Genomic DNA, 27,960 nt, shown 5'->3' on the forward strand with positions numbered 1-27,960 from the left:
ATGAGGGTGAGTAATTAATGACAGAATTTTTATTTTTGGGTGAACTATCCCTTTAAAATATATCAGTGCCTTTATTTTGTCTCTAGATGCACACCAGTAGGCCTAATGTTTTTTTCTAAGGCATGTTTATAAAAATTACTTAATTACTTGAATGTCCTAATTGAACCATGGCCTAATCCTGGTTTAGTCTAAACCCTGTCTGTGAAACCAGGCCCTAGACTTTCAGCACTAATTATTTTGAAGAAATGTGTTATAAATTTGATGCTCATATAATTTTTGTAGTGTGAAGTCGTGCTTCCAGAACATGGACATATGCAAGAGAAGGAACAGTAGCTTTGACTGTGGGAAAGCCCTGTTTGCTGCTAACGCTGTTCCTGGAACTGCAGGAAACCTGACTGTGACCTTCAGCAGACAGCTGAACCAGCACAGCCAGGTGAGGGGGAAACCACCTGGTTAAAAATACACATGCTGTAAGCGCTTTCATAAGGAGTTCCTTCAAACTTTTCTGTGTTGGTCATTTTCTCAGGTTCCGTCTGCTGGTGGAGCTGTTCCTCTCCTCAACTACTAACCGGCACTTTACCAGCAGGCAACCATAAACATCCCAGGCCTGGCCCAACCCAGCATCCCCCTGCAGACCCGCCCCACTCAGCTGTGTGCTCAGACTGAACCTTTCCAGCAAACCCTCATCGTCTGCCCCCCCACCACTATCCGAGGTGAGCCGGAGCTGGGTGCATTGTGGGTGATTTATGTCCCTTCAATAAGCCAGACTCCATCCAGTTGTAACTAAATCACTGGTTCACTATTTATTTTTATTTTTTTAAATATCCGGTCTCAGAAACGTCAATTAGAATGGGTTGCAAGCAGTTAATTTTGGGCTTAATTGGGATTGTATCTGTTGAAATGGTGCCAAATATACTAATTTCAGGGTGCATACAGAGTTTTGAAAGTTTGAAAAATGCTTGATTTTTTTATTTTTTTTTAAATCCCTGTTTTTTTTTTATTGTAATTTTATTTATTTATTGTTTTATTAATTATAAAAGGTTTGAACTTCTGGAATTTTGGATATTGTCCTTTTTTCTTAAAACATCTAGTGTAATTACAAACAATAATAATAATGAAAAATAACCTTTATTAATGATTGCATAATGGATCATTTGTGTATAGTCTCCTTGCACACATAGAAGTGATAACATTTACATTTTGTCATAAATGATCAAATTTACATTTACATTCACATTTAGTCATTAATATTTAGTCATGTAAATGTAAATTACATGTTTCATTTTGCTAAAATTAGTCTTTTCTTTTGATCTCTGGAATGGCAACGGAGCTGAAAGGTGCCTTCATGTTTGTTTTGCTATTAGTGCAAGATGTTTTACAAATGATTATTAATTTGATACATGGGGCTTCCCCACACTTGAAAAGCACTCTGAGAAATCTGTTTTTTTTTTTTCTTGAAGGGCTTCCATCGTCTAATAAAACCTCTAGCTAACCTGTCCGGATGGAGAACGGTGTTCCCGTTGTCCAGCAGAACCAGTCCACGCAGCCTCTTCAGATTCAGCCCAGCATGCTGACGCAGGTAAGACATAAAACGCATTGTTTGTGAAACGGTGGCATTATATCTAACGCTGACGTTCCGTCACTGCAATCTGACAAACTGCAAATTTAATCCAGTTGAGTTGGAGAGGAAACGTCAGTCCTTAAAGTCTGCATGGACAGCTGTTCGGCTACTGGCAAGTGCCGGTAAATGGCATGTGAAATCTCAGCCTTGTACCCCTGACCTGAGTCTGACCTTTTGTCTAATCTTTCCATGCTTTTTTCCCCTTTCCCTCCATGGTGCCCCTCCTCCATAGGGCTCCTGTACGCCTCTAATGGTGGCCTCGCTGCACCTCCACACAGCGGGAGTGGCATCCCAGTATCCGCTGCCCCTGGCACTGGGCTGTGGGGCAGGATGGCCTGCCCTGCCGGAGCAGACAGCCACAGTGCTGGTAAAGAGAGAGCCACCCAGCGCTCTCCCCCTAACATCATCATTTCTCATTCTCCCATTGATCCTCTCCCCCTCTTTGGCTCTTTCCAAAATCCTGCTTAAATGCATCTTTCTTTCTAATCCTACTCTTATTCTGGTCTCTTTTTTTTCTGGTCAATTTTGTTTCTTTTTTTTTTTATATCCCTCTTTTATATTTACTTTTAGTTTTTCTGATCTCTCTTTGAAAATTCCGGATCGTCTATGATGTCTTGATTTTTTTTGCTCATTAATTGATCTTTTTTTTATCTCTATTTTGATCTTTTTCCCCATGCACCTCTCTTTGATAATTTTGGATCCTCTTTAATCTCTTACTGATCTTTTGTTGATATTTCTTCATTGGCACTTTGATCTTTTTTCCCTCTGATCTTTATTTGAGAGTTCTGTATTCTAGTTGATCTCTTGATTTTTTTCCTAATATTTTATTTATTTGTTTCATTGTTTTATTCAGTGACACTTTGATCTTTTTTCTCTGATCTGACTTGAATTCTGGATTCTCATTGATCTCTTGATGTTTTTACTTATCTTAGCTTGTTTGTTTTCAATGACACTTTGATCTTTTTTTCCTCCAGATCTTTATTTGATAATTCTGGATTCTAGTTGACGTATTGTTAATTTTCTAATAGTTTGTTTCATTCAATGAAACTTTGAAACTCTTTTTCTGATCTCACTTTGATAATTCTGGATTCTCATCCTCTTGTTTTTTTTTTTTTGTTGTTGGTTTTTTTTTTTTTTTTTAAATCTTTATCTTTTTAAAAAAAAGATCTGTTTTTTTTTTATCTTTTTAAATTCTGGATACTCTGTGAGATTTACTGATCTTTTGTTTTTTTGTTTTTTTTATGACACTCTTGTCTTTTCTTCTGATCTTTTCTTTTTCCTTTTTATAATTTCTCTCATTTTCCCGATCGCGGTTTTGATTTCTGACCGCTTTATTTTTCTTTTAGATTTTTTTTCTCAGTTTCTTTGCCTTTCAGCTCTTCCCTTTTTTAATCTCCCTTTCCATCTTTCTGGTCTTTTCCTTCTCTCTCTCTGTCTTTGTCTGTCTGTATTTCCAGTCTTTCTGCTCGTTCTCCCTCTCTTTTCCCTCTCAGTCCCTCCCTCGTCGTTCTTTCTCAGTGCAGGTCTGCTACAGGCATGGGAGGCATGTGCTGACTCTTCTGTGCTTTGCTTGCAGCTTCTTGTTGTGTGAATATATAATTTTTTTTATATCCCTCCTTTGACCTCCCACCCCTCCTCCCAGCCCCACCGTCTGTTTGACCCTCCTTCTTCTCTCAGGGGAGGAGACTGACCTTGTCTACAGCTCAAAAACACTCACAGCCATGTTCCTCTCCCTCTCATAGCCATGTCTGTCCGCAGGTACTCTATTGCTGCCCATACTGGCATGGCAGATCTTTTGGCCAGTTTTGCTCTATGGAAATGCTCAGTGTTTTCTGACTATTTAACAGCCATGATTCTTCCCAACAGGTTGCCGGATTACTCTTTCCTGCCCCCATCTTTAATTTTTAAGGCTTGTGTGTGATCTATGTATGCTGTGCTTGTCTTGGCATTTAAAATCATACAAAATGTCTGTGCTACATCTAAAAGCTGCCTTATGCTCCGGGAGAGAATTGCAGATTTTGAATTCGTGCATCAATGATTATTTTTTTTATTTTCTTGGTGTTCACTTTAATTTTGTGCAGTGATGTCACGTTGGCATGTCAGTTGAAGCTCTTCATCATTCTGGCATGACACAAATGTTTAAATTCAGATTTAAATGTCCATAGATGTGTCACTCATTGTGTGGTGCAGATTTGGTCATAGCTGTTTTTACCCACTATTCATTTGCCAGTGAAACTTTTTTAAAATTTGATTTGACATTCAGTGACTTAAACATTTTCCCAAGTGCTAGTGTCACTAAGGCAGATATTTTGTCGTCCTCCAGCAGGCCTGGCCAGCGGGAACCCAGCAGATTCTCACACCCTCTGCATGGCAGCAGGTGCCTGGCATGGCCATCCACAACTCCAGCCACCGTAGTGACCGAATCGCCTCTGGAGACAAAGTAAATGTTTTGGAAGAATCGTAAACTTTCATTATCTGCACACAATGTCCTTATGATTGAATGTGCTCAATACCAATTGGTTGGTTGTTTTCTGCAGGATGTCTCAGAGCGGTCAGCACAATAGTGTCATCCAGCAGAACCCACACATACTTGGAGGCCTCAATCCCACTAATTCTCTGAGTCGAGGAACGTGTACGGTCACACGGTCACAGAACAAGAGGAGCAGGATCTGTTGTGCCACTAGCAGCAGGTATTGGGGCATTTACTTCTGACATTCAAATATTTCAATGGTGTGTTTAGTATAGTGTGAAAATCTCATTTTTAGCAGTTATTTTGGCTTGGAATGTGTGCTTGTAATAAATAACATGATTTGACAAGCAAGGACATAGATTGTGCTCAAATGAGGGTGAAAAATCTTCTGTTTCTGTATTCACAGCAGTGCTCTGGTGAGCTCTCAGTCGCACAGTTCTATTCTCACTCAGCCCATCATTATCTCTGACACCCCGAGTCCTGCTGTCAGCATTATCACCATACACAGTGACACTGAAGATGAGGACGAGAGGAAGGTCCTTCCTGCTAGGTGAGTGAGGTCACTACCTGGTGTGATTGCCATGTTTTCACATACACAACAAAAAGTTTGTGTAAGCAAGATTTAAAAAAACGAAGACGATTCATAATGTTACAAATGATTTACATTTCATATATATGCTGTTCATTAAACTTTCTATTTATCAATTAGTCCTGAAAAAATAAATAAAATCCAGTTTTCCAAACAAATATGAAGCAGCTCAACTGTTTTCAACATAATCAGAAATGTTTCCTGAGCTGCAAATCAGCTTATTAGTATGATTTCTGAATGTGTTATCATGTGACACTGAAGACTGAATTAAATTCAGCTTTGCATCACAGGAATAAATTACATTTTACAATATATTCACATATATAAATTGCTATTTTAAATGATACAATATTTTGCATCATTACTGTTTTACTGTATTTTTAACTGTAAATAAATGTAGCCTTGATCCGCACAAGAGACTTCTTTCAGAAATATCTTTTGAACAGGAATGTATGCATTTAATGCAAAATAAGTTCCAGTGTGACAATAGCCGCTTTTACACAGAAATACCAGTAAATTGCTGGAACGACTTTACCGGTAAATACAAAAATGTGCTGTTCACACAGGCAACGACGTTCCATCTTTTTACCGGTAAAGCACCATTCACACATCAGATTCAAATTACCGGTAAATAATGTGATATTAACCAGAAATGAGCTAAACGGCTGTGCCACCCGGTGTTGTGTTTGTAAACATGTGCGTTCAGTGTTTTTGTTGATATTTTTATTTTTTTCTGTGTCAAACCCGAACTAGACAGCGTGGTGTAAATGCATCTTCTGCTTCAGAATGTTATGATTGGCCCAGAGCTGTTGAATTTTTAATTTCAAAGGCTCTGGATTGGCCCGGAGTAGACATTCTGAACTCGTACATGCTCATGCTGCTAATCTCCATTCTGCGTTCACACACAGCTTCATTCTGGCAATTTACTGGTAATGTTACAACTTCTCATATCGGTAAATTGCTGAAACAAATTTACCGGTACTTTTGAAAAGGTCCTGTTCATGCTAGATCTTTTAACAGTAATTTACCGGTAATTTACCAGTAAAGTCTGTATGTGTGAAAGGGGTTAATGACTGATTTCCCTTTTCACAATGTGAAGTAGCTCCATATAATTTCAGTGAAACAAATTTTTAAATAGTTTCATCCATGTGAAATTTTCTAAACTTTTTTTTTTTTTCTTCCAGCTGTGGCCCCAGCAACAGGACTAATGTGATCAGCTGTCTGACCGTTCACGATTCGGACTCCTCCACCGCCAGTCCTCTGACTCCCAAGCCCCAGAACAGTCACGCGGGGGTCCAGTCCTCACGAATCTCCAAATCTCTGGCGGTGGTGGCTCCATATGTGAAAGCACAGCCTGTGGAAAGCTCAATATCAGCCAAAATCCCATTGGCTATAGGCGAGTATTAGCAGTTGTCCCATTTTTATTCACCATAGCTTAGTCAACAGTTCTTTATAAAAGGAATGCTTCATTAAGAACAACATTCGTCATGTTTGCTTCAGCTCTTCCACAGAACTACTACATGAAGCCTAAGAGAGCCGCTGTCGCAAGGCAGCCGAGCAGCTCAGGAGAGAGCGTCGCCGACTACCTACAGGAGCCCAGCAGATCTCAACCACTCAACCTCAGTCAGGTGACCGCTTCTGTCGGTGCTCAGCGCCACAGCGTAATTAGGGCCCTATGAAATCAGTTTTTTCCCCCAAATTCTGTTTTTACCATTTACATTTTTTAATTTTTTTTTTTTTTTTTGGACCCCTTTTTAATGGTTAAATTTAATTTGTATTAATCAAAAAGCTAATTAATTAAAATCACGAAACTTAATATCACATAAATTTATTAGAAGTTTAACAAAAACTACATACTTGGGGCCCTATGAAATGTTTTGTTTTTTCTCACCATATGTTTGTTACCAAATTCTGTGTTTTAGCATGTCTTATCATTTGAATGCATAAAAACAACTTCATTTATTCAAATTTATTCTTAAAATAGCCTTATGAATTAAAAAAAAAATCTGTTGTGTATTTTAATGTTTTCTGGTTATCAAATGAAGGCATAAAACATTAATTTAATTTCTCTTTTAATTATTGAAAATTAAACAAACTTTATTTTTGGAAAACAAAGGGGATTTACTATTAACATTAAAACATGGAAGAAATGTTGTGTGATTATTCCTTAAAGTTAATCATTTTTGTTGTAGTTTTAGAAGTATCTACTGAACTATTGTATATTGTATTGTATCTACTGTATTATTTAAGTTAGTGCTATATGTTAGTCCTGGTAGAATCGTAGAGTGTATGTTGTGAGGAGTATCAGTGAATATGAGGAGTAACATCAACTTCCCATCAACTTATTTTCTTTAAAATGTTATTTTTTAGCTCAAATTGTTTAATCATGTCAGTACTCTCCCTGGACAACAGGGGGTTATTTAACAGAAGAGCTGGGATGTCAAAGCCGAAGAAAATGTGACGCTACTTTGAATACTGTAATTACACACCGATGATTGGTTTTCTGACATTTGTGTGGTTAATTTGCAGCATTTCTGAGTAGTCTGCTTTTCCAACTAGAGTACACCAAATAAGTCTCTGACCCTTTACCGCTGCATACGGTCTCAGTGACGGACAGTTAATGCGATCTGCTCAAAATGACACTGTGACTGACCTCTACAGTCCTTCTTGTTCTGGTCTCAATAACATGACGTGCCTTGACATTCTCTCCAACATGTTTGGCAGTGTTTTTGAGTTCAGAGAATCAACCAAGAAAGTACTGTACACATTTTGTAATGTCAAGCAACGATGAAAAAAAAAAAAAATTCCATTGTAATTCCATCAAATAAACAAAACTATTTCCTTCTAAACAGATTTAACTGTGATTGACATGCGTTGTGCATTTTGTGGTCTACAATCAGTTTTTTTCCAACTGTTTTTGAGTTATTCAGTCAGTTTTTGGTTAGATTTCTGCTCGTTTGTTAAAGATCACATTATGCACAGCTTTCAACTATGTTTTGAAAATATTATATTTGTATTTTTCACTTACGAAATGCCATTCCATAGCCAGTGTTGGGGAAAGTTACTTTTAAAAGTAATGCATTACAATATTGCGTTACTCCCTAAAAAAGTAACTAATTACGTTACTTAGCTACTTTTTATGGAAAGTAATGCGTTACGTTACTTTTTAAATATGAGCAGGGCTTGATTGTTTTTAATACAAGAAGTTCTAATTATAGCAAATGTAATACACCAAAAAGAATAATGAATACACCTCAGGCTGAAGGAAAAGTAATTTCACGTCTAGAACGCAGGAAAAGAAAGTTCAACACTCTTCTGCAATTAAAAAACAATGAAGCATAATTGTTAGTTTATCTAAAGTCATTTTTGCTTATTATTATGGTTGAACTGGATCATCAAAGGTCAGCAGCAAAGACATGGGTTAATAAAATGGGTAACATAATTATTGCAGGTTTGCATCATATTCTGAGTTTGCATTTCACGGTTTTAATTAATTTTGATGAATACTAAATCTATGGGGGTGGTGATGGAGCAGTGGATAAGACACATGCCTTTGGTGTGAGAGACCCGGGTTCGAATCCACTGAGAGACACCAATGTGTCCCTGAGCAAGACACTTAACCCCCTAGTTGCTCCAGAGGCGTGCGACCTCTGACATATATAGCAATTGTAAGTCGCTTTGGATAAAAGCGTCAGCTAAATGAATAAAATGTCAAATGTAAATATATATTTGCGAGTGGCTAGCAGTTTGGACAGAACCCTTTTCTATTCTAACATGACAGTGCCTCTGTTTATAAGGCACGGTGATTGATTCAGTCAGTGTGGAAGAACTTGACTGGTCTGCAGAAAGCCAAGTCCTGATCCCAGCTGAACACCTCTGGTGTGACTTTATATGCAGACCTTGAGCCAAAAACTCAGGTCTGGACAACAGAGATGGAAACACAGTTTTTAAATACATGAATTATGCTTCCATCTTTGTTGCCACAGTTTTGGAAGTGCCGCCTTCTGTTCTAAAGAAGGGGGTGTCCCAATACTTTTGTCCATATAGTGTATGTACCATCATTGGTGTTGTGGTCCTGAGTTTTTGGCTCAAGGTCTGCATTTAAAGTCACACCAGAGGTGTTCAGCTGAGATTAGCACTTTGCTTTCTGCAGACCAGTCAAGTTCTTCCACACTGACTGAATCAATCACCGTGCCTTATACACAGAGGCACTGTCCAAACTGTTGCTATAAAATTAGAAGCACACAATTCCCTAGAATATCATTATAAGCTTAAACATTAAGATTTGTACTCATGGAAATTACTAAAGTATAGTCAAACCTGTTCATTAGAAGGGGGTGAACCAATACTTTTGGCAATATAGTGTGTGTATATATATATATATATATACACACACACTGAACAAAATTATAAACGCAACACTTTTGTTTTTGCCCCCATTTTTCATGAGCTGAACTCAAAGATCTAAGACTTTTTCTATGTACACAAAAGCCCTATTTCTCTCAAATATTGTTCACAAATCTGTCTAAATCTGTGTTAGTGAGCACTTCTCCTTTGCCGAGATAATCCATCCACCTCACAGGTGTGGCATATCAAGATGCTGATTAGACAGCATGATTATTGCACAGGTGTGCCTTAGGCTGGCCACAATAAAAGATCACTCTAAAATGTGCAGTTTTACTGTATTGGGGGGTCCGAGGGGGTCTGAAAACCAGTCAGTATCTGGTGTGACCACCATTTGCCTCACGCAGTGCAACACATCTCCTTCACATAGAGTTGATCAGGTTGTCACTCCTCTTCAATGGCTGTGCGAAGTTGCTGGATATTGGCAGGAACTGGAACACGCTGTCGTATACGCCGATCCAGAGCATCCCAAACATGCTCAATGGGTGACATGTCCGGAGATTATGTTGGCCATGCAGGAACTGGGATGTTTTCAGCTTCCAGGAATTGTGTACAGATCCTTGCAACATGGGGCCGTGCATTATCATGCTGCAACATGAGGTGATGGTCGTATATATACATACATATACACACATATATATATATACACCCACACACACACACAAGATCTATAAATATACTATCAGACGTGATGTAAACATGATCATCCAGTCCGGTAGGTGGCGCAGGTCGTCAATGCGGCTGTCAGAGCATCAAGGCTTCTTCAGTCTGTGGTTGTGGACGGGAAGTGCGGGGTGTGAGCGTGCATTTGAGCTGAGAAAAATAATGACGCGTTCAAAAGGCGAATTAAAAAGTCTGAGATTTGTAGTCTTTGCGGGAGGTGTGTGCGTCTGCTGTGTGTAAATATTGCGCATTGTCTGGAGAGGCAGAAGGCGGATTGTGGTTCATCTCCAGCCCATCAACTGCTACTGCAAAACAAATCAGCCTCTTATAATAAAGATGCACAGGATGAGCCATAAACACAGTAAATGATCAGTTTGCAGGGAATCTACCAGGTAATGTGTATGTTGTGTGAGGGATCTTTAGTGCTCTATGCACTTTCTAGGTTTGATGTGGTTTTCTAATCTGGTTCAACAAAATAATATGATGTTGTTATTTATCGTTTTGTTATTGTTAATGTAGTTGACATCTAAAATGTTTTTAAAGAACAGTAATTATTTTAATATTATTATTATCCATGCAGTTTTATGGACATATTAATTTAAAAATATTGAAGCATGACTGCATGGAATATGAATTGCACTCTAAAAAATCAGCAATATTTAAAAATAACTAGTGAATTAGAGCAAAATAAATAACCTAAGAGTTTGATGTTGTTTGATATGTTCTGTATCATATGCCCTAAAGGCCTGTTCACAACACCAATTCATGATTCTTGCGTGCAATGCTTTTTTATTAGATTTTTTCCTGTTCTGACAAGAAAAAAAATGTCAGACAGGCAGAATGAAAGTGCAGATTCATTCTCTTACAGTAGGTGGCACTTATAGAAGAGCATAAATACAGGAGTTACCCTGGTTTACCAAGTTAACATCGGTTACACAAAGCAACGCTGCTCCAAGCTGCAACTTTTGTTTCTAATAATTAATGTGACCGAATTTACAAAAGCACATTTATTTTGCTCTTGAGTGAAGTCAGAAGTAAAAGCAGTGGTCACACTAGACTTGGCATGGATTTCTTTTTTTTTCAAACATAGATTTGCATTAAATACATATATATTTCACTTTACTGCAACGATGTAATCCTGCAGATTTAAAGTTTGCGTTCTTTTAATTCAAGAGGCCACTGCAGTCTTCTTTTGCTCATGTCTTCACGCGATATAAATTCAAGTTCAAACGTCGAAATGCGCAAGTGCTTGTGTTTCCTGTCTTCTGCATTCGTGCGTGCATGAATAGAAGTCAATGGATTGAAAAGTGTGACCAGCCCTTAATCATTAATGCATGAGGGTGCAGATTTTTGACCAGCAGAAAGCTGTTGGGTTGAAAGTGTCTTCTGTGTGAGCCGTGCTTCATACATCACTATAGAGAATGGACAATAGTCCTTTTTTGCCCACAAAATTTCCCAAATGTGACCCCACCTTAACCTGCTTATCGTGGCGAATAAAGTAAATCAAACAGCATGTTACAAGAAACTACAATCTTGGCTGGCCAGTTGTCTTTGCAGTGCAATGGAAAAGAGATTGGGGCGTACCACAGAATGTTTCTTATTTTAGGTCTTAATTAGGATTTTTCGCAAATTCGTATTACAGAAGCAAATTTGAACTTGATTTGGGATTCTTATGTCTTATCTCTAGTTAGGAAATCTTAAATTGCACCATCAAGTTCGACAATCCTCTGTGTCTGCGATGTCCTAAAGTTAAGACAGGTTTTTAGGATTTTTAAGGATTTCTGTAATACCCCTTTCCTATCTGTAGTTAAGATAAAATGATGCACTTAGGCAATGCTGTTCTGTAATGGCTTTTGTCCTAAATGTGGTCCTAACTGAAATTACCAGACAGATAAGATAAGATTTTAAAATTAGGATCTTTCTGTAATACACTCCCAAAACACATCTCTTAAAAAAAAACTTTTCGTGCCAACAGTGTGCAAATGCTCATAACGATCTGAACAGACGTATTATCAGCTATTCATTGAAATTAAAGTGTTTATTGCTCCGAACTTAATTCTTGGTGTGAACAGGCCTTAAGGTTGTAGACTCGTTCAGACTGTCAGCCCAAATCCAGTTTTGTGCATATCCTGATGAAATCTGATTTGAATAACTGACTTTCCACACAGCGTATCGCAACTGTTTAGATCCGATTTGTGTGTCCATAAGCGCTCTTTCGTTTTTTACGGAATGTGCATTGGTTTCTATGGTAATGCCATTGCATTGTTATGCTAAAAACAAGCGTAACAGCAATGCAGTTTGCAATACAGATGTTGTCTTGTGACATGACAACGGCCACGTACACACTGCAGCTAAATTCGGTTGTCAGTTCACCTTTTACTCCTTAATCGCGCTCTGTACACACCTAATTCACTAAAATACGGGAGTGACAACCGCATTAACTCCCGAACAATACAGGTAGTGACAACCGCATTTACAGAAATTCTACGCAGTGTGTACGGAACTGAACTGAACAACTAGTTGTTAATGACGTATTTGAACATGCATCAGTGTATTCGTCTGTATGTGAGATGCAAGAAAATAACAGTGAAAGAAGTCTTAACTTAGCACGGGGCTAGCTGCGCTCATGAGCCCTGCAGTAAAGTGTCAGTGTTGCCAGATCTTCATAGAAAAAAAGACAAGAAACAAGGACAAGCACAAAAAAACACTAAAACACACAAATGCTTTGTTTTATAACACCAAAAAAAAAAAGATCCACGACAGACCTCTTTATTAACTCCATAAAGTGCCTATCTTTATGAGCTAAGAACAAAAGACATGCCTGAAACCACTTGTAAATATGAGGACATGGCAACACTGCAAGACAGCGCTCTCTAAAGCAGCCTCCTGAGCATAAACACAACACAGCACGTCTATCAGCGGTAGTTTAGTTAAAATCGACAGACAAAAAGAGTCTTTAGTCAAAAGATGGCACATAACAAATGGCTAAACTTTTATCCAATCCTGCAAGACGACAGAATGTTGCTATGGTTACAAATGCAGGCGTGAGTGCTGTTCTGTACACACATGGAACGATAATTTACGGGACTCACTCCCGCATTAAATGCGGTTGTCACTCCTGAAACTTGCAGTGTGTATGTGGCCAACATGTTGCCGTCGCAGTTGCGCTGTATTATATGCGCTGTATTGTGCTGTATTGTGAAGCAGCGGCAGAAACGCAAGAAGCTGGAATGTGTGGCTTTATTCCGTGCTGCCGTCTCCGCTACTTTCAAAACTCAAAGAGGTACTTGTACTAGCAGTATAATGTGTTTTTCCGCTTGACTTGCACTTCGAAACGACACAAGCTTGTATCTGCAAAGATGTTCCGCATGTTTTCTGCAAAAACGTCTGACGTGTTTACGTTTTACGTGGCTTGAGGATGTGAAAAAGCTCCGCTAAATCTGATCTGACCGGTCAGACTGAAACTGATTTCCAGAAATGCGATTTGAATAGGATTCCAAACCACATAAGAATGTAGCTCGAAACGGATTTGCACAAATCAGATATCACGTAGTTTGTTGCCGTTCAGATTATCTAAATATGGTCGGATTTGGATCAAAAATCAGATGTGGGTTGACAGTCTGAACAAGATTTTTAATCAAGGCTTGTTTTCAAAAGTGGTACGATTTCCTTCTGTCCCTCAGTGACATCATGAATTTGGTCCGTCTTGTGTGTCGTCACAAGACAGCCCTGGTACTCGGTGTCTTCTTCTTATTCGGCATTGTCCTTTTGTTCCTCGCCAAATGTACATCTGAGACGCTGAAGCCAGCCGAGTCCCCAGGTGTGGCGCCGCAGGCCGAGTCACATCAGAAGCAGCCGGCAGGGCCTCCTCCCGCCAAAGAGCTCTCCACGTTCCTGGTTGTTCTCATCACCACGGGTCCAAAGTACACGGAGCGTCGCAGTATCATACGGAGCACCTGGCTGACCAAACGCGATCCCGAAGTGCTCTACTGGTTTGTCATCGGCACCGAGGGTTTACCTCCAGAAGACCTCCAGAACCTCGGAACCGAGCAGATCCGTCACCATGACCTCCTCCTGCTCCCTGACCTCCGGGATTCATACGAGAACCTCACGCAGAAACTGCTTCACATGTACTCCTGGTTGGACCAAAACGTGGACTTTAAATTTGTTCTGAAGGCCGACGACGACACCTTCACCCGCTTGGATCTCGTCAAAGAGGAGTTGAAGACCAAGGAGCCTAGCCGACTCTACTGGGGCTTCTTCTCCGGCCGCGGGAGAGTGAAAACGGCTGGGAAGTGGAAAGAAAGTGCCTGGGAACTGTGCGACTACTACTTGCCTTACGCTCTGGGTGGAGGCTACGTGCTTTCGTCTGACCTCGTGCACTACGTACGTCTCAACGTGGGGTTTCTAAAGACCTGGCAGAGTGAGGACGTGTCCTTGGGTGCCTGGTTGGCCCCTGTGGACGTAAAGCGGGTTCACGATCCGCGCTTCGACACGGAGTACAAGTCGCGCGGCTGCAGCAATAAGTACCTGGTCACTCACAAGCAGAGTTTAGAGGACATGTTAGAGAAGCATCAGACACTACAGCGAGATGGGCGTCTGTGCAAAGAGGAAGTCAAACTGAGGCTGTCTTACATTTACGACTGGAGCGTCCCGCCTTCTCAGTGTTGCCAGCGGAAGGATGGCATCCCCTGACTCTCTGACACCCGTGATCATGTGCATTTTTTCCACTTGCTATTTATTTATTTATTATCAGTGTCGTGTGTCGAGCCAAAACAGCATTTCTTAACCTTTTGAAAAGGCTTTTTAAATTAGAAATGTGGGAGATGATGTTACCGAAAAGCTGCTCTTTTTGAGATCGAAAAAGTGATGTTGAGACGTTTTTCCCTTATCGGGTTGATTCGTAGTAGAGTCAGCTTGTACGGAGAGCCTGGATGATTCTGGGTGAAGTGAGAGATTTCTGCTGTATTCTCTGCATACACCTTCTGTACTTGATGTCCACCCATCTTATCATTCATTTATAATCCTGAGATGTTTAGAGCGTATCTGTTGAAATAAATTTACATGGTGAAGAAAAGGAATCTGCCAGACTAGAAGTTTATTAACATGAAAGAAACTTGAAGATAAGTATTTTGACAAATGTTGTCCATTGTGATAGAGAACCTGAGATGGTTTTCTTTGTGCGTTTTGCTCACAAATTTGCCATATAATGATAAAGCTGTCTTGAAGATTAGAGAACTTGGCTTCCAGGTTTGGCAGTATTTTATGTGTTGTGACTGAGTTGTAAATAACGTACCTCAAATTTTATTAAATGTTTTTGTTCTGTTTTACACCAGATCAGTCTCCTTGTATGTTTTTTTTTTTCTCAAAGTGATCATATTTACCTTTTGTACAGTGAAATTCTGTGGGAAAAATGCATCCATCTCAGTCGAAATTGGCACAATGTGTAATTCTGCATGAGGCTAAACATTTTACCATACAGATTTCACATTGGATTCATGTTTGTTAAACTTTGAACATCCAAATTCGCCGTGTTAGACAATGTAAATCTACTTTAGTTTGAAGTGACTGTGCATCACTACACTAATGATAAATGGACAGTGGATTTTCACCTAGGCTTCGCTAATGTGACCACACATATGAAAATCCAAAAAACGTCCATGTGAACCAGAAATTGTGACCATCTTCAGTATTGTGATGCATTTCTGAGTGAAACAGAATATTGAATAGCAGACAAGCTTGATTTTTAGTGCATTTTCTCACCATCTCTTGCTCACAGCATGACTAGCTGGGGAGGAAAAAACTCGTCTAAAAGTTTTTGGGCCCTGGATGGTGATACAAAAAGTCATTTGCACACTTTAAAAGCCATTTCAGATTTGGTTGCGGTGAGAGAGCACAACACAAAATGACTGAATCATGATGATAATGATTCCCTCTGACAGAACAAAACGCAGTTCTTTGAGAAAATGGATCTCTGTTGTATTCATAGTTTTTCTGTTGGTTCAGTAGCTTGTGACGGTGATGTGTCTCAGGTTGTCCCACACTCGAACAATACTGCTCATACTGTAAAGTTCTGGCATGAAACTCTAGATGGCGTAGTCTGATAGGTCTAACTCAATATGACATAATGACATCATTATCACATGGCACAGCTGATTGGTTCTCTCCTGTATCGGTAGCCAATGAGCTCGCTGCTCAATATTCAAATATTTGGTAGTGCTTGCTGTAGCAGCCCTCCACCTTCCCCAGCTCCACCTATAGATCTGCTACGAGGTGATCATGTATGCTGTGGGGGTATTCCAATATGGATGTATTGGCAGCAGCGTTGCAGATCTATTCCACCGAGACCAAACACATTAACATTGTCATGTATATTACCATGCCAATCCCTCCGAGAGTTGTCATGACAGAACTGACGTCATGCGTGAACACGTACCGCCAGGAGTCTCTGGCGTCTCTTGTGCAGCTCTTGCTCGAGGTCAGACGGCGGATGTGAGGCTTGTTCTCTCGCTCTCTCTCTCTGTGCGGCTCCAGTCTCCTCTGTTCCAGCACCTGCTTCAGCTCCGGCTTCTCTTCAGGCAGGAGACCCCTGCAAACAGTTTTCAATGAGACCTCATGTGTTTATTAGCAAAAATAGTTACTCATTCTAGTGATTCTTGCAATATTGTAGAAATTCATTTCTTGAAAAGTTTAAACGTATTTATCTCTCACTTGATTGAGTTTACACTATTACTAGGAATATAAGATATTTAATACCACAAGACCAGTCATAAGTAGCATGGTAGCAATAGCCAACAATGCATTGTATGGGTCAAAATTATCGATTTTTCTTTTTTTTGCCAAAAATCATTAGGATGTTAAGTAAAGCTCATGCTCCATTAAGATATTTAGTAAATTCCCTACTGTAAATATATCACATGTGCCCTGTAGATGCCCTTTCCCATTGCTCAGGGGAGTCTGTTGTGATTCTGTTCAGACGGCAGATGCTCTGATCCCTGTGAATTGGCCTTAACTCATCCACACATAACTGAAAGCACGACCTCAACACACATCAAATCTCAGAAGCACCCTGTTTTGTATGAGTCAACTGTAATAGACTGCTAATTTCTCCATGACGACTCGGAGAGTTATCAAGTCATCCGAGAAACCGTCTGGTGCTGGAAATGAACATGAGGGTCTGTTGCCATCTGTGGCACGATGTAAACCTCTATGACTAGAAGACTCCAAAACAGGGTTGAACATAAAAACATTGAAAATTATATAAGAATATAATAGACATTTGTTGACACATTGTTAAAAGCGCTATACAAATAATACTGACTTGACTGGAAGAAATAATGTAATGTTATAATTAAAACACTAAACAATAACGATAGTTCTACTATTGTTAATAACAATATCAATATTATCATTATGAATATATTTGGGGGAAGTCGTGGCCTAATGGTTAGAGAGTCGGACTCGTACTCGAAAGGTTGCGGGTTCGAGTCCCCGGCCGGCAGGGATTGTAGGTGGGGGGAGTGAATGTCCAGCGCTCTCTCCACCCTCAATACCACGACTGAGGTGCCCTTGAGCAAGGCACCGAACCCCCAAACTGCATAAATGGCTGCCCACTGCTCCGGGTGTGTGTGTGTGTGTGTGTGTGTGTGCATTTGTTCACTGCTCACTGCTGTGTGTGTGCACTTGGATGGGTTAAACGCAGAGCACCAATTTCGAGTATGGGTCACCATACTTGACAATACGTCACGACTAGACTTTGTTAATAATTGTTTTAAAATAATTTTAACAAATGTGACCCTGGAGCACAAAACCAGTCTTAAGTCTCTGGGGTATATTTGTAGCAATAGCCAAAAATACACTGTATGAGTCAAAATTATTGATTTTTCTTTTATGCCAAAAATCATTAGGATATTAATTAAAGATCATGCTCCATGAATATATTTAGTAAATTTCTTACCATAAATATATCAAAACTTGTAATTAGTAATATGCATTGCTAAGAACTTCATTTGGACAACTTTAAAGGATTTTTTTTTTGCACCCTCAGATTCCAGATTTTCAAATAGTTGTATCTCGGCCAAATAGTGGCCTGGAAAACTTATTTATTCAGCTCTCATATGATGTATAAATCTCAATTTCAAAAAATTTACACTTAAGACTGGTTTTGTGGCCAGGGTCATAAATTTATTAATTTTAAGGCATGAAATGTTAGCCATGTGAAATAATTATTCTAATATTCCAGTCACAAATTCACATGATTTAAAATGCCTAAAATTCATTTCTAAGACAATGTACGGTCCCTTACATACAGTAAGGAAATCTGTAAGCAGGTTAAATCTTACCTGTGTTTTGTAATATAGCAGCATACTGAAGCACAGGTCTGTCAGCAGGAGGTGGACGTGCGCTTCTCAAGTGCACAAACACAGTTTTAAATTCAAAGCTGGTTGCTCTACAGCTTGATGCAATGAATGGCATCAGATTACCTGCGTAATACACCTCAGGGTGATGCCCATTGCCCAACAGATGGTGGATTACATACAGATTCAATCAGAAGCGACCTGCTTAAAATGCAGCCACTAAGACCTATTCTCTCAATATGCAAGCAGAAATGTGTTTATAGAAAAAAGAAAAGTGAAGTGATATACGGCTAAGTATGGTGAATTCACGCTCTGCATTTAACCCGTCCAAAGTGCACAAACACATCCGGAGCAATGGGCAGCCATTTATACTGTTGTATAAATACATAGTGAATTTGTTTAACATTTGAACAAGATTTGTAGATTCTTCTAATGGTCCATGTGGTATTTTATGATAACAGAAGAACAGCTTTACCATGACAGAGTCGAGGTAGACACTATCTTACTGTGGCACTGCATTAGGATGTACACACTAAAGCAAAACATGCCAACACAGCAGCTGCCAAGTACTGTCAGACGACAGCTGAGCACACCTTCTGGTCCCTTTCTCCTGCCAAGTACATTGTCATCGAGAGACCCTGCCAGGATCTGCAGGATGCTATTAGAGACGGGAGGAGAAACACTCACTGCGGGTGTCAGTCGGATTCAGCACTGATTTAATATTAAAGTATCTTTAAATCATTTGAGGAGATTAAGCAAGCACCACTTCTGTAGGTTTGCTGCACTAAATTATGTTTGAATCATCAGACACACTCGTTACAAATGTCAAATTGCTGCCAAATTATTAATCGCATACAAAATAAAACAAATTTTGTATACTGTGTATATTTATTATGCATGTATAAATACAAATACATGTATATATTCAAGAACAAAATATGTTCATATATTAAATATATAATATACAATATAAGAATATAAATGACGTAAATATTTTCAAAATATATACTGATATACTGTACATGTGTGTATTTATATATACATAATAAATATACACAGTATATACACACATATTATGTAAACCAAAACTTATTTTGGATGTGATTAATCACAATTAATCATTTGAAAGCACTAATATATATATATATATATATATATATGTATGTGTGTGTGTGTGTAAATGTGAAATATTTTTATTTAATAATTTATTATGATTATCATTGACTATTGATAATAATAATTTTATATAATTAATTATATATAATATTATATATAGAATTTTATCAAAATTATATCATTTTATAAAAACTTGATAACACTATCTAAAATATATTTGATTATGATTATTGATAATAATAATAAAAAATACCAAATAATGTATATGTAGTAGTAGTATGTAGACTACAAATATTTTGATTTCTCTAAACCTACCAACTGTAAAAACACAACTATGACGTGTGACCCATAGACTGGTATTATCTATAATGCAGCGAAGGCTTTTAATCTGTAAGGTGATTTCCCATAATTCCGCGGTTCCGGAAGTCTGTGCTGTCTATGCGGAACTGATGAAGAGAGTAAATAAAAAACCGCTGGCAACTTGCGCTTCTTCTCAACACGGGATTTGAAAGCTGCGAAAATGACAAACGGTATGTTAATAAAGACGCGTGTTTCGATGTGAACAGTACAGGAAGTCTCTGTGGACAGATAGAGATGAATGCTGTCAGTCAGGTGTGTGCGTGTGTATGTGTATATATATGTGTGTGTGTGTGTGTGTGTGTCTATATGTGCTTGCGCACGCGTGTGTGTGTAATATGTATATGTGTGTGTTTGTGGACGTGGCTCATTATGGAGCCGCAGCTGGTTTAATCTCTATCTCGACATCACTGCATGCTTTAATTAAGACACGAACATGATATCACAATGCCATCTAAATCAAACTGCTTTTACAAATATTGTCATTCAGCGCGAGCTGCCTGTTTCACACTGATCTCTGTGAACAGCACACATCCAGCTGTTACATTTACATCCAAATTACTGTCAAATGTGTACCTTATGCAGTTAAAATATCATTTGTCATGCCTGTCGCCTTTTGCTTATATATATATATATATATATATATATATATACACACACACACATACACACACACATACAGTGCCCTCCAAAAGTATTGAAACAGTAAAGACAAAATTGCTCTGATGGTTGTGGAGTCAAGACATTTGCAAATATGATTAAAAGATGAATATGAGACAAAACTACAGAATGTCACATTTTATTATTAGCCGTTTCAACACATATATGTTTTACCAAATAAAAAGAACAGCACTTTTAGAGTTTCATCCCTCTATCTGATGTGAGCATAAGTATTGGGACAGTTGAACATAAGGCATATATAAAAGATTAAAAGCTATTATTTAGTTGCAGATCCCTTGCACTCAATCCCAGCAGTGAGTCTGTGACCCATAGACATCACCAGACTCTTGGTCTCATCCTTTGAAATACTTTTCCCAGCCTTTAATGCAGCCAATTCCAATTGTTGCTTGTTTTGGGGAGTTTCTGCCTTCACTCTCCTCTCCAGCTGGTGAAATTCATGTTCAATCAGATTTAAATCTGGAGATTGACTTGGGCAATCTAAGACTTTCCATTTCTTTGCCCTTATACATTCCTTGACTGAACTGGCAGGGTGTTTTGGGTCATTGTCCTGATGCAATATGAAGCACTTCCCAATGAATCTGGTGGCATTTTCTTGAATATTGGTAGGCAAGATGGTTTTGTTCCCTTCCAATTCATTCTGCTACTGTCATCATGCATTAAGTCATCAGTAAAGTTGAGAGGGCCTGTTCCAGAGGCAGCCATGCATGCCCATGCCATGACACCACCTCCACCATGCTTTACAGATGAGGCTGTCTGCTTGGGATCATTGCAGTTCCCTTTGTTTCTCCACAGTTTTGCTTTCCCATCACTTAGATAAAGGTTCATCTTTGTCTCATCGGTCCATAAACACAGTTCCAAAACTCTTCTGGTTCACCTTTGTGGTTTTTTGCAAACTCTAATCTTGCCTTTCTATTTTTGGTGCTGGTCAGAGGTTTGCATCTTGCTGTGTAGCATCTGTAATTCTGTGTCAAAGTCTCCTGAGGACAGTAGATTGTCAGAGCATCACCCCAGCTTTCTGGAAGTTGTTGGTGATTTTACAGACACGTCTTTTAGGATTCATTTTCACAGCTTTTATGATTTGTCTGTCATCAACTACTGTTGTTTTCTCAGCCGATCAGGTAGTTGTTGGTTGCTGGTGTCGCTGGTGGTTTCCAAACTCTTGATTTCTCCATGCCCTTTGTTTTTGCTATAGCTCTAATTGACTTCCTCTTTTCTTTTAGCATCCAAATTGCTTGCTTTTCTCTCAAAGTCAGCTCCCTCGTCTTCATCCTGGTTTGTGTGTGTCATCATCATCGAATGCAAGATTTAGAATACAGAAGTAATGGATATAACTGATACGACACATTCCCTGCTTTTAATATCTGAAGAATTAATGCAGCAGGACACAGCTGATCACTTAGAAAGACCTGTGAGGCAACTGCTCCAATACTTATGCTCACATCAGATAGAGAGATGAACTCTAAAAGTGCTGTTCTTTTTATTTGGTAAAACATGTGTTGAAACGGCTAATAATAAGATGTGACATTCTGTAGTTACTGTTCCAATACTTTTGGAGGGCACTGTGTGTGTGTGTGTGTGTGTATATATATGGGTAGTTGACTTATCAATGTGTCCTATGGTGTGACGAGAAAATGTAAAAATAACCTCTAACATTGAAGATAAACCTCTCTCATGCTATTTGTAACTCTAAGAATGAAGATACATGTTTCTCATGTTATTTGTAAGTTTTTTTTCTACATTTTTGCTATGTCACACCATAGGACACAGTCCAATTTTTATTTGTCTGTCTGTATATGTGTGTGTATAATAGAGAGTGAGAGAGTATAATTTAAAATATTTATTTTAAATAGTAAGAATATTTCACAATATTACCTTAATATTATTGTATTTTTGAACATTAAAAATCTGCTTTAAAAATACATGGTGATTCCCAAAGGCAACATACCTAAAAAACACTTCAAATTATTTTCAAAAAAGTTTTAATTGAAGTAAAAGTTTTAAGCTGCTTGCTACAGAGGGTTAATGGTGTGCTCTTCATTCACAGTGTACTCTTTCGACGGCATTCTTGTATTCGGGCTTCTTTTCATTTGCACGTGTGCTTACCTGAAGAAGGTCCCTCGTCTGAACAGCTGGCTCTTGTCTGAGAAGAAAGGTGTCTGGGGAGTCTTTTACAAAGGTTAGCGCTCTGTTGGAGCTGTATTGAAGATCATTATGCTGCAGTGAGTTTTCACGCTCTGTTTTCTCTTTTGTCTGCAGCTGCAGTGATAGGCACACGGCTCCACATCGCTGTGGCGGCGTCCTGTATGTGTATGGGGTTTTACCTGATCTTTCTGAAATGACCCGGATGAATCGGTCTCTTTGGACACTGGACTGAACGCCAATAGAAATGAGTGCTGGCGAGTATCGCCGGCCGCTGGAGAAGATGCACCGAGAGCCGACTCCACCTGCGGTTTAGCACCGATTTAAGACCTGTAAAGGTTTAACTAAGATTAGATTTTGAGGTAAATTCGGTCTTAGATCAGGGTTAAACTGTAGCTGAAGCACCTACTTATGGATTCAAACTTCACATCTTTTTCTTATGTTGTTCTCTCAAACATGCACACTTTTTGCTTGGGCTTAGAGGGATACTGTAAAGGCGGCAGAAACTGTTATCTTGAACAATTTTTGAATATAAGTTGTTTTTATAAAAATGCCATTTACTGAGAGCTTCAATATGTTCGGTTTTGGCATCATGAATGGCTTATGGCATTATTTAAATTACCCCTAATGTTTATAATAAACATACAAGACCTATTGTTCACAGCATGGAAAAATTCACTAAAGTTTTCCGTAGACTTAAAATAGGCAAACTAGTAATGCTATTAGATTGAAACTAAATTGTACATTATTTTTTGATACCAGCTGGAATATTATAATGTATGTAAAGCAAACCCTATTGATCTACACCATGTGATTTCTTTGTAAAGACGTGTCTGGTTCAGTTTGATAAATAGACTGCTAACCTGACTCACATAAAACCACAATAAACATATGGACATGCTTTCATATTAGGCTATGTGTGGATAAAAATTAAAATCGCAATAGGGAAATACACTACAAGCTGAATATATTCGTATGAGCGTTTCAGCGTGCTAGCTTTATTAATCATGGTAATTTCACTTTTTCAACACTTAAGTCAAGAACGAACATAGAAAGTTTCTGCAGTGCAGCCACATGATGCTAAATGTATGGACTCCCTTTTCTTGTGTTGATTACACGGCACACATGTGTACATGCCAAGATGTTCTTTTGTATTTATGCATTCAAATATATATCCTAAAGCATATCTGAACCCTTCATGTGCAAAAGTCAACAATTTAAGTAAAACGTCTCGTTTAGCCTGTAAATGCACACAGTAATGCTCTAAAACTGCTCGATAGAAAATGATAACTGTTGGGTGTTCATACTTGTAAACATGTGAAACATAAATATTTGATATAAAATCCTATGCAACACAATACTGTGTGGGAAGACGTTTCTTGTGTGTGTGTGTGTGTGTGTTACATATACGTTACACAGCTTTTGCAAACAACTCATGAAAGCCAAGGAAACAATTGTGCACATTTTCATAAATATATTTATGACACAAATAAAACATAAGTACTTTATTATTTAACAAGTATAAGTCAAGAAAAACAAGATTAAGGCTTAATTTAATACAAATAAGTTTTCCGGAGAATTGTATTATTGTTTATGCTTATTGCTAGGTTTTCTTTTGCATGTACATGTGTTTGCCCAGCATATGTCCTCAGCGACGCAATGAATCATTTTACCAATTGATTCGAAGATTTAGAAAACTGTGTTTCTCTATTCGCTTACCTGAGAAAATGTAAAGTTAGATGTGTGTTCAGTAGATGTCCTATATTTTGAATCCTTTAGTTTTGGTTGTGTGTATCAGAGTCGGTGGATGTTTGAGGTTTAGCCCACACCTCTAGTCCGGACGGTTTATGTGATCCACCGAATTTATTAAACATGTGACCCTGGACCACAAAACCAGTTATAAGGGTCAATTTCTGAAATTGAGTTGAATAAATACGCTTTCCATTGATGTATGGTTTGTTATGATAGGACAATATTTGGCTGAGATACAACTATTTGAAAATCTGGAATCTGAGGGTGCCCAAATATGATTAAAACCCCCCAAATATTGAGAAAATCACCTTTAAAGTTGTCCAAATGAAGATCTTAGCAATGCATAGCCTAGTCCTAATCAAAAATTAAGTTTTGATATATTTATGGCAGGAAATTTACTAAAAATCTTTACTTAATATCCTAATGATTTTAGGAATAAAATGGATAATTTTGACCCATACAATGTATATATTGTATATACCCGTGCTACTTATGACTGCTTTTGTGCTCCAGGGTCACATATTTAAATCAATGCTGTTGAGATAGTTTAAATGCTAATTATGTAATGTAAACTTTTCACTCTGCATTTCAATTTCAATGGCTATAAAATTCACTGTCTAGTGTTTGTGTGCCACCTGGCACTTTTCTCAGCACCTTTAATGAGGAACCAATCACAGCAATGCTGAATGAAGTGCAAATTAAGTATTTGACACAATTCTATTATACTATTATTGCCAATGATTGTTTTGGTTTCTTGATGAAAGGATTAGATTTTTTATTTTTATTATTCTTGAGAAGGATCAAAGCAATACTGTCGTTTTGACTGGTATCAGAACATTTTAAGAGATATTAACACATATTGTCCAATAGAAAAGAAGATGATTAAAGCATATTAGTCATTAATATTACTGTTTCAGTTCTATAAGCCTGTTTTAAACACCCACACATATATATAAAACATTAATTTATTATTTTTAATAAATTATAAAATATTCATTTTATTATTATTTACTTAATTTTACTACTGACAACATAATTTATACCTACTGGTTACTCTGTATACATAGTGTTTTTTTTTTTCAACTGCTTACACACATTTTCTCTTTTTATTCAAAACTACACTCAAAATGAAGCACTGCATTCAAAACAGAAAACACCACAGTCAAATATTAGCGTATGGTTTTGCAGATTTGGTGTGTGATTCTAGTGTCAGGTTTCAGAAATTGTGCGACAAGCAAAGATTGTTTTGGTGTGTAACCAGCTGAAAATAAATAAATAAATAAATAATATTCATTAATCATAATAAACAAAAGTTGCTCTCGCGAGGTTTGGGGTGACGTCACGCGTGTTCGTCAGAGGAGAACCTGTAATAGAAGAAAAAAGAAAGGAGTCTCGCGCTTTGGCACCCAGCGGTTCCTCGAGGAGCAGAGAGAGCTGGGGTTTGTGCACGATCTTCGGCGCTCGCGCTGTTGCGATGACTGGATTGTGCGCTTTTGTTTAGTTATTTTTTGTTTGCACCGAGATCAAGAGAGCAGCACAGAAGTTTCCACTCCTCTACAGGAATGTCCCAGAAGGAGAGACCGACTTTCTATCGGCAGGAGCTCAATAAGACCATATGGGAGGTGCCGGAGCGCTACCAGAACTTGTCTCCTGTGGGTTCTGGAGCTTATGGAACCGTCTGGTAAATATCTATAACGTTACCGGATGTCGTGCCTAAAGCTCTTGCATAACCAAATCTGGCCTCTCGCGTGCGATCAACAGCGTGTTTTTTCCAGGTCTGTCTGTAGAAAGTCATGTTGCAAGTTGAGCCTTTTGCAATAGAAAGGTCTTGCACCAGCAAAGGGCTTTTGAAGTCACTGATGGTGAATGTTCAGCGGTTTAATATTAATAATCTTATTTGAGAATGTCCGTGTTTTAAAAGTGACATGCATACTAGATAATGTTTGGGCTCACTTTGCATGAGTCAAATGAGCAGGAACTGAACCTGGATTTTGGAGTCCGTCAGAATCTAGTGAGCTGTTTAACTATTTTTAGGCTTCATTCGCGCATGGAGCATTCTGGACATCATATGTGCTTTTATGATGCCAGATTTGCTGCTAGCTAGCGATGGGTTAATTATAACAGTAACACATTTATAATACAGGCTAGGTTTTATTGTTTTGGTAATTATTCTGTATTAAAAAAAAAACCCAATATAATAATTAAAGTTGTGAATAAAAGTTACCGCACATTTAACATAGTCAATAAATGAGCTATGGTAAAAATATTTAAAATTATTATAATAAAATAATAAAAATGAATAATAATATAAATAATAAAATAGATTATTATTGCCTAAAAAAATTAAATAAAAACTTAGCTGTGGATATAAGTTAGTAAACATTCAATATAAAAGACAATAATTTATAGAAAAGTGTGTGTGTGTATTTCTGTACAGGTACATCTCAAAAAATTATCGTGAAAAACTGCATTTCTTTTGTAACTTATTTCATAAAGTGAAACTTTCATATATTTTAGATTCATTGCATGTAAAGACATTTCAAAAGTTTTTTTTGTTTTAATTTTGATGATTACAGCTCTTGAAAGTCAAAATCCAGTATCTCAAAATATTAGAATATTTCCTAAGATCAATAAAAAAAAAAAAGGATTTGCAAAGCAGAAAAGTTCAAGTTCTTTAAAGTATGTTCATTTCTGCACTCAATACTTTGTCGGGGCTCCTTTAGCACAAACTCCAGCACCAGTGAGGAATGGCATGGAAAGCGATCAGCCTGTGGCTCTGCTGAAGCACTATTGAGTCTTCAGCTCGTCTGGATTGTTGGATCGACTGTTTCTCATCTTTCTCTTGAAAATATCTCATAGATTCTATATGGGGTTCAGGTCAGGCATGTTGCCTGGTCAATCAAGCACAGTAATATCATGGTCAGAAAAGCACTTGGAAGTGGTTTTGGCAGTGTGGGCAGGTGCTAAAGTCCTGCTGGAAAAGCAAATCAGCATCTCCATAAAGCTTGTCAACAGAAGGAAGCATAAAGTGCTCTAAAATCTCCTGGTAGACGGCTGCATTGACTCTGGACTTGATAAAACACAGTGGACCAACACCAGCAGATGTCACAGCACCCCAAATCATCACTGACTTCAGAAACTTCACACTGGACTTCAAGCAGCTTGAATTCTGTGCCTCTCCAGTCTTCAGACCTTGATTTCCAAATGAAAAGCTACATTTACTTTTATCTGAAAAGAGGACTTTGGACCACTGAGCAACAGCCCAGTTCTTTTTCTCCACAGCCCAGGTAAGACGCTTCTGACGTTGCCTCTGGTTCAGAAGTGGCTTGGTAGCCCTTTTCCTGAAGACGTCTGAGCGTGGTGACTCTTGATGCACTGACTCCAGCTTCATTCCACTCCTTGTGAAACTCTCCCAAGTGTTTGAATGGGCTTTGCTTGATAGTATTCTCAAGCTTGCGGTCATCCCTGTTGCTTGTGCACCTATTCCTACCCAAATTCTTCCTTCCAGTCAACTTTGCATTTAATATGCTTTGATACAGCACTCTGTAAACAGCCACACCTTTCAGTAACGACCCTCTGTGACTTACCCTCTTTGTGGAGGGTGTCAATTTTCGACTTCTGGATCATTGCCAAGTCAGCAGTCTTCTCCATTATTGTGGTTTCAAAGAACAAGAGATACCCAGAATTTATACTGTAGGGATGGTCATTAATTGAAACTCAAATATAAATATTCTAATATTTTGAGATACTGATTTTTGACTTTCATGAGCTGTAAGCTCTAATCATCAAAATTAAAGCAAAAAAACTTTTG

The 27,960-nt window shown here is 38.3% G+C and overlaps 3 protein-coding genes and 1 pseudogene across 5 annotated transcripts in view; all 4 read left to right on the forward strand.

Moving 5' to 3' along the window:
• LOC306855107 (homeodomain-interacting protein kinase 1-like) lies at positions 1–6,359 on the forward strand (annotated as a pseudogene). Its single transcript has 10 exons — positions 1–6; positions 290–433; positions 527–713; positions 1,461–1,579; positions 1,854–1,988; positions 3,945–4,081; positions 4,159–4,311; positions 4,498–4,641; positions 5,865–6,076; positions 6,181–6,359. The product of its transcript is annotated as a homeodomain-interacting protein kinase 1-like (transcript).
• Positions 6,360–9,854: 3,495 nt separating this feature from the next.
• Positions 9,855–15,077, forward strand: LOC306854864 (beta-1,3-galactosyltransferase 6-like). Its single transcript, XM_079393143.1, has 2 exons — positions 9,855–10,139; positions 13,431–15,077. The coding sequence occupies exon 2, from the start codon at positions 13,438–13,440 to the stop codon at positions 14,440–14,442; it is 1,005 nt and encodes a 334-aa protein (XP_079249269.1). The 5' UTR covers positions 9,855–10,139; positions 13,431–13,437; the 3' UTR covers positions 14,443–15,077.
• Positions 15,078–19,635: 4,558 nt separating this feature from the next.
• On the forward strand, positions 19,636–23,774 carry LOC306854865 (protein kish-B). The gene is made up of 3 exons (XM_079393144.1): positions 19,636–19,750; positions 22,303–22,434; positions 22,515–23,774. The coding sequence occupies exons 1-3, from the start codon at positions 19,741–19,743 to the stop codon at positions 22,595–22,597; spliced, it is 225 nt and encodes a 74-aa protein (XP_079249270.1). The 5' UTR covers positions 19,636–19,740; the 3' UTR covers positions 22,598–23,774.
• Positions 23,775–25,484: 1,710 nt separating this feature from the next.
• LOC306854866 (mitogen-activated protein kinase 14B) overlaps positions 25,485–27,960 on the forward strand; it is a 36,177-nt gene continuing 33,701 nt past the window's right edge. The window contains exon 1 of one of the 2 annotated variants that reach the window (XM_079393145.1): positions 25,485–25,830. In XM_079393145.1, the coding sequence (XP_079249271.1) occupies positions 25,712–25,830 (119 nt within the window). In that variant the 5' untranslated portion in view covers positions 25,485–25,711. The remainder of the gene's footprint in view (positions 25,831–27,960) is intronic. The other variant, XM_079393146.1, reaches the window with a different exon arrangement.

The sequence above is a fragment of the Barbus barbus genome (genome assembly GCF_936440315.1).
Source record: "Barbus barbus genome assembly, chromosome: 35".
NCBI lineage: Eukaryota > Metazoa > Chordata > Actinopteri > Cypriniformes > Cyprinidae > Barbus > Barbus barbus.

Coding starts and splice junctions, on each gene's coding strand:
- LOC306854864 (XM_079393143.1), top strand. CDS start 13,438: ATGAATTTGGTCCGTCTTGTGTGTCGTCACAAGACAGCCCTGGTACTC.
- LOC306854865 (XM_079393144.1), top strand. Junction 22,435..22,514: donor CTGGGGAGTCTTTTACAAAG/GTTAGCGCTCTG, acceptor TTTTGTCTGCAG/CTGCAGTGATAGGCACACGG.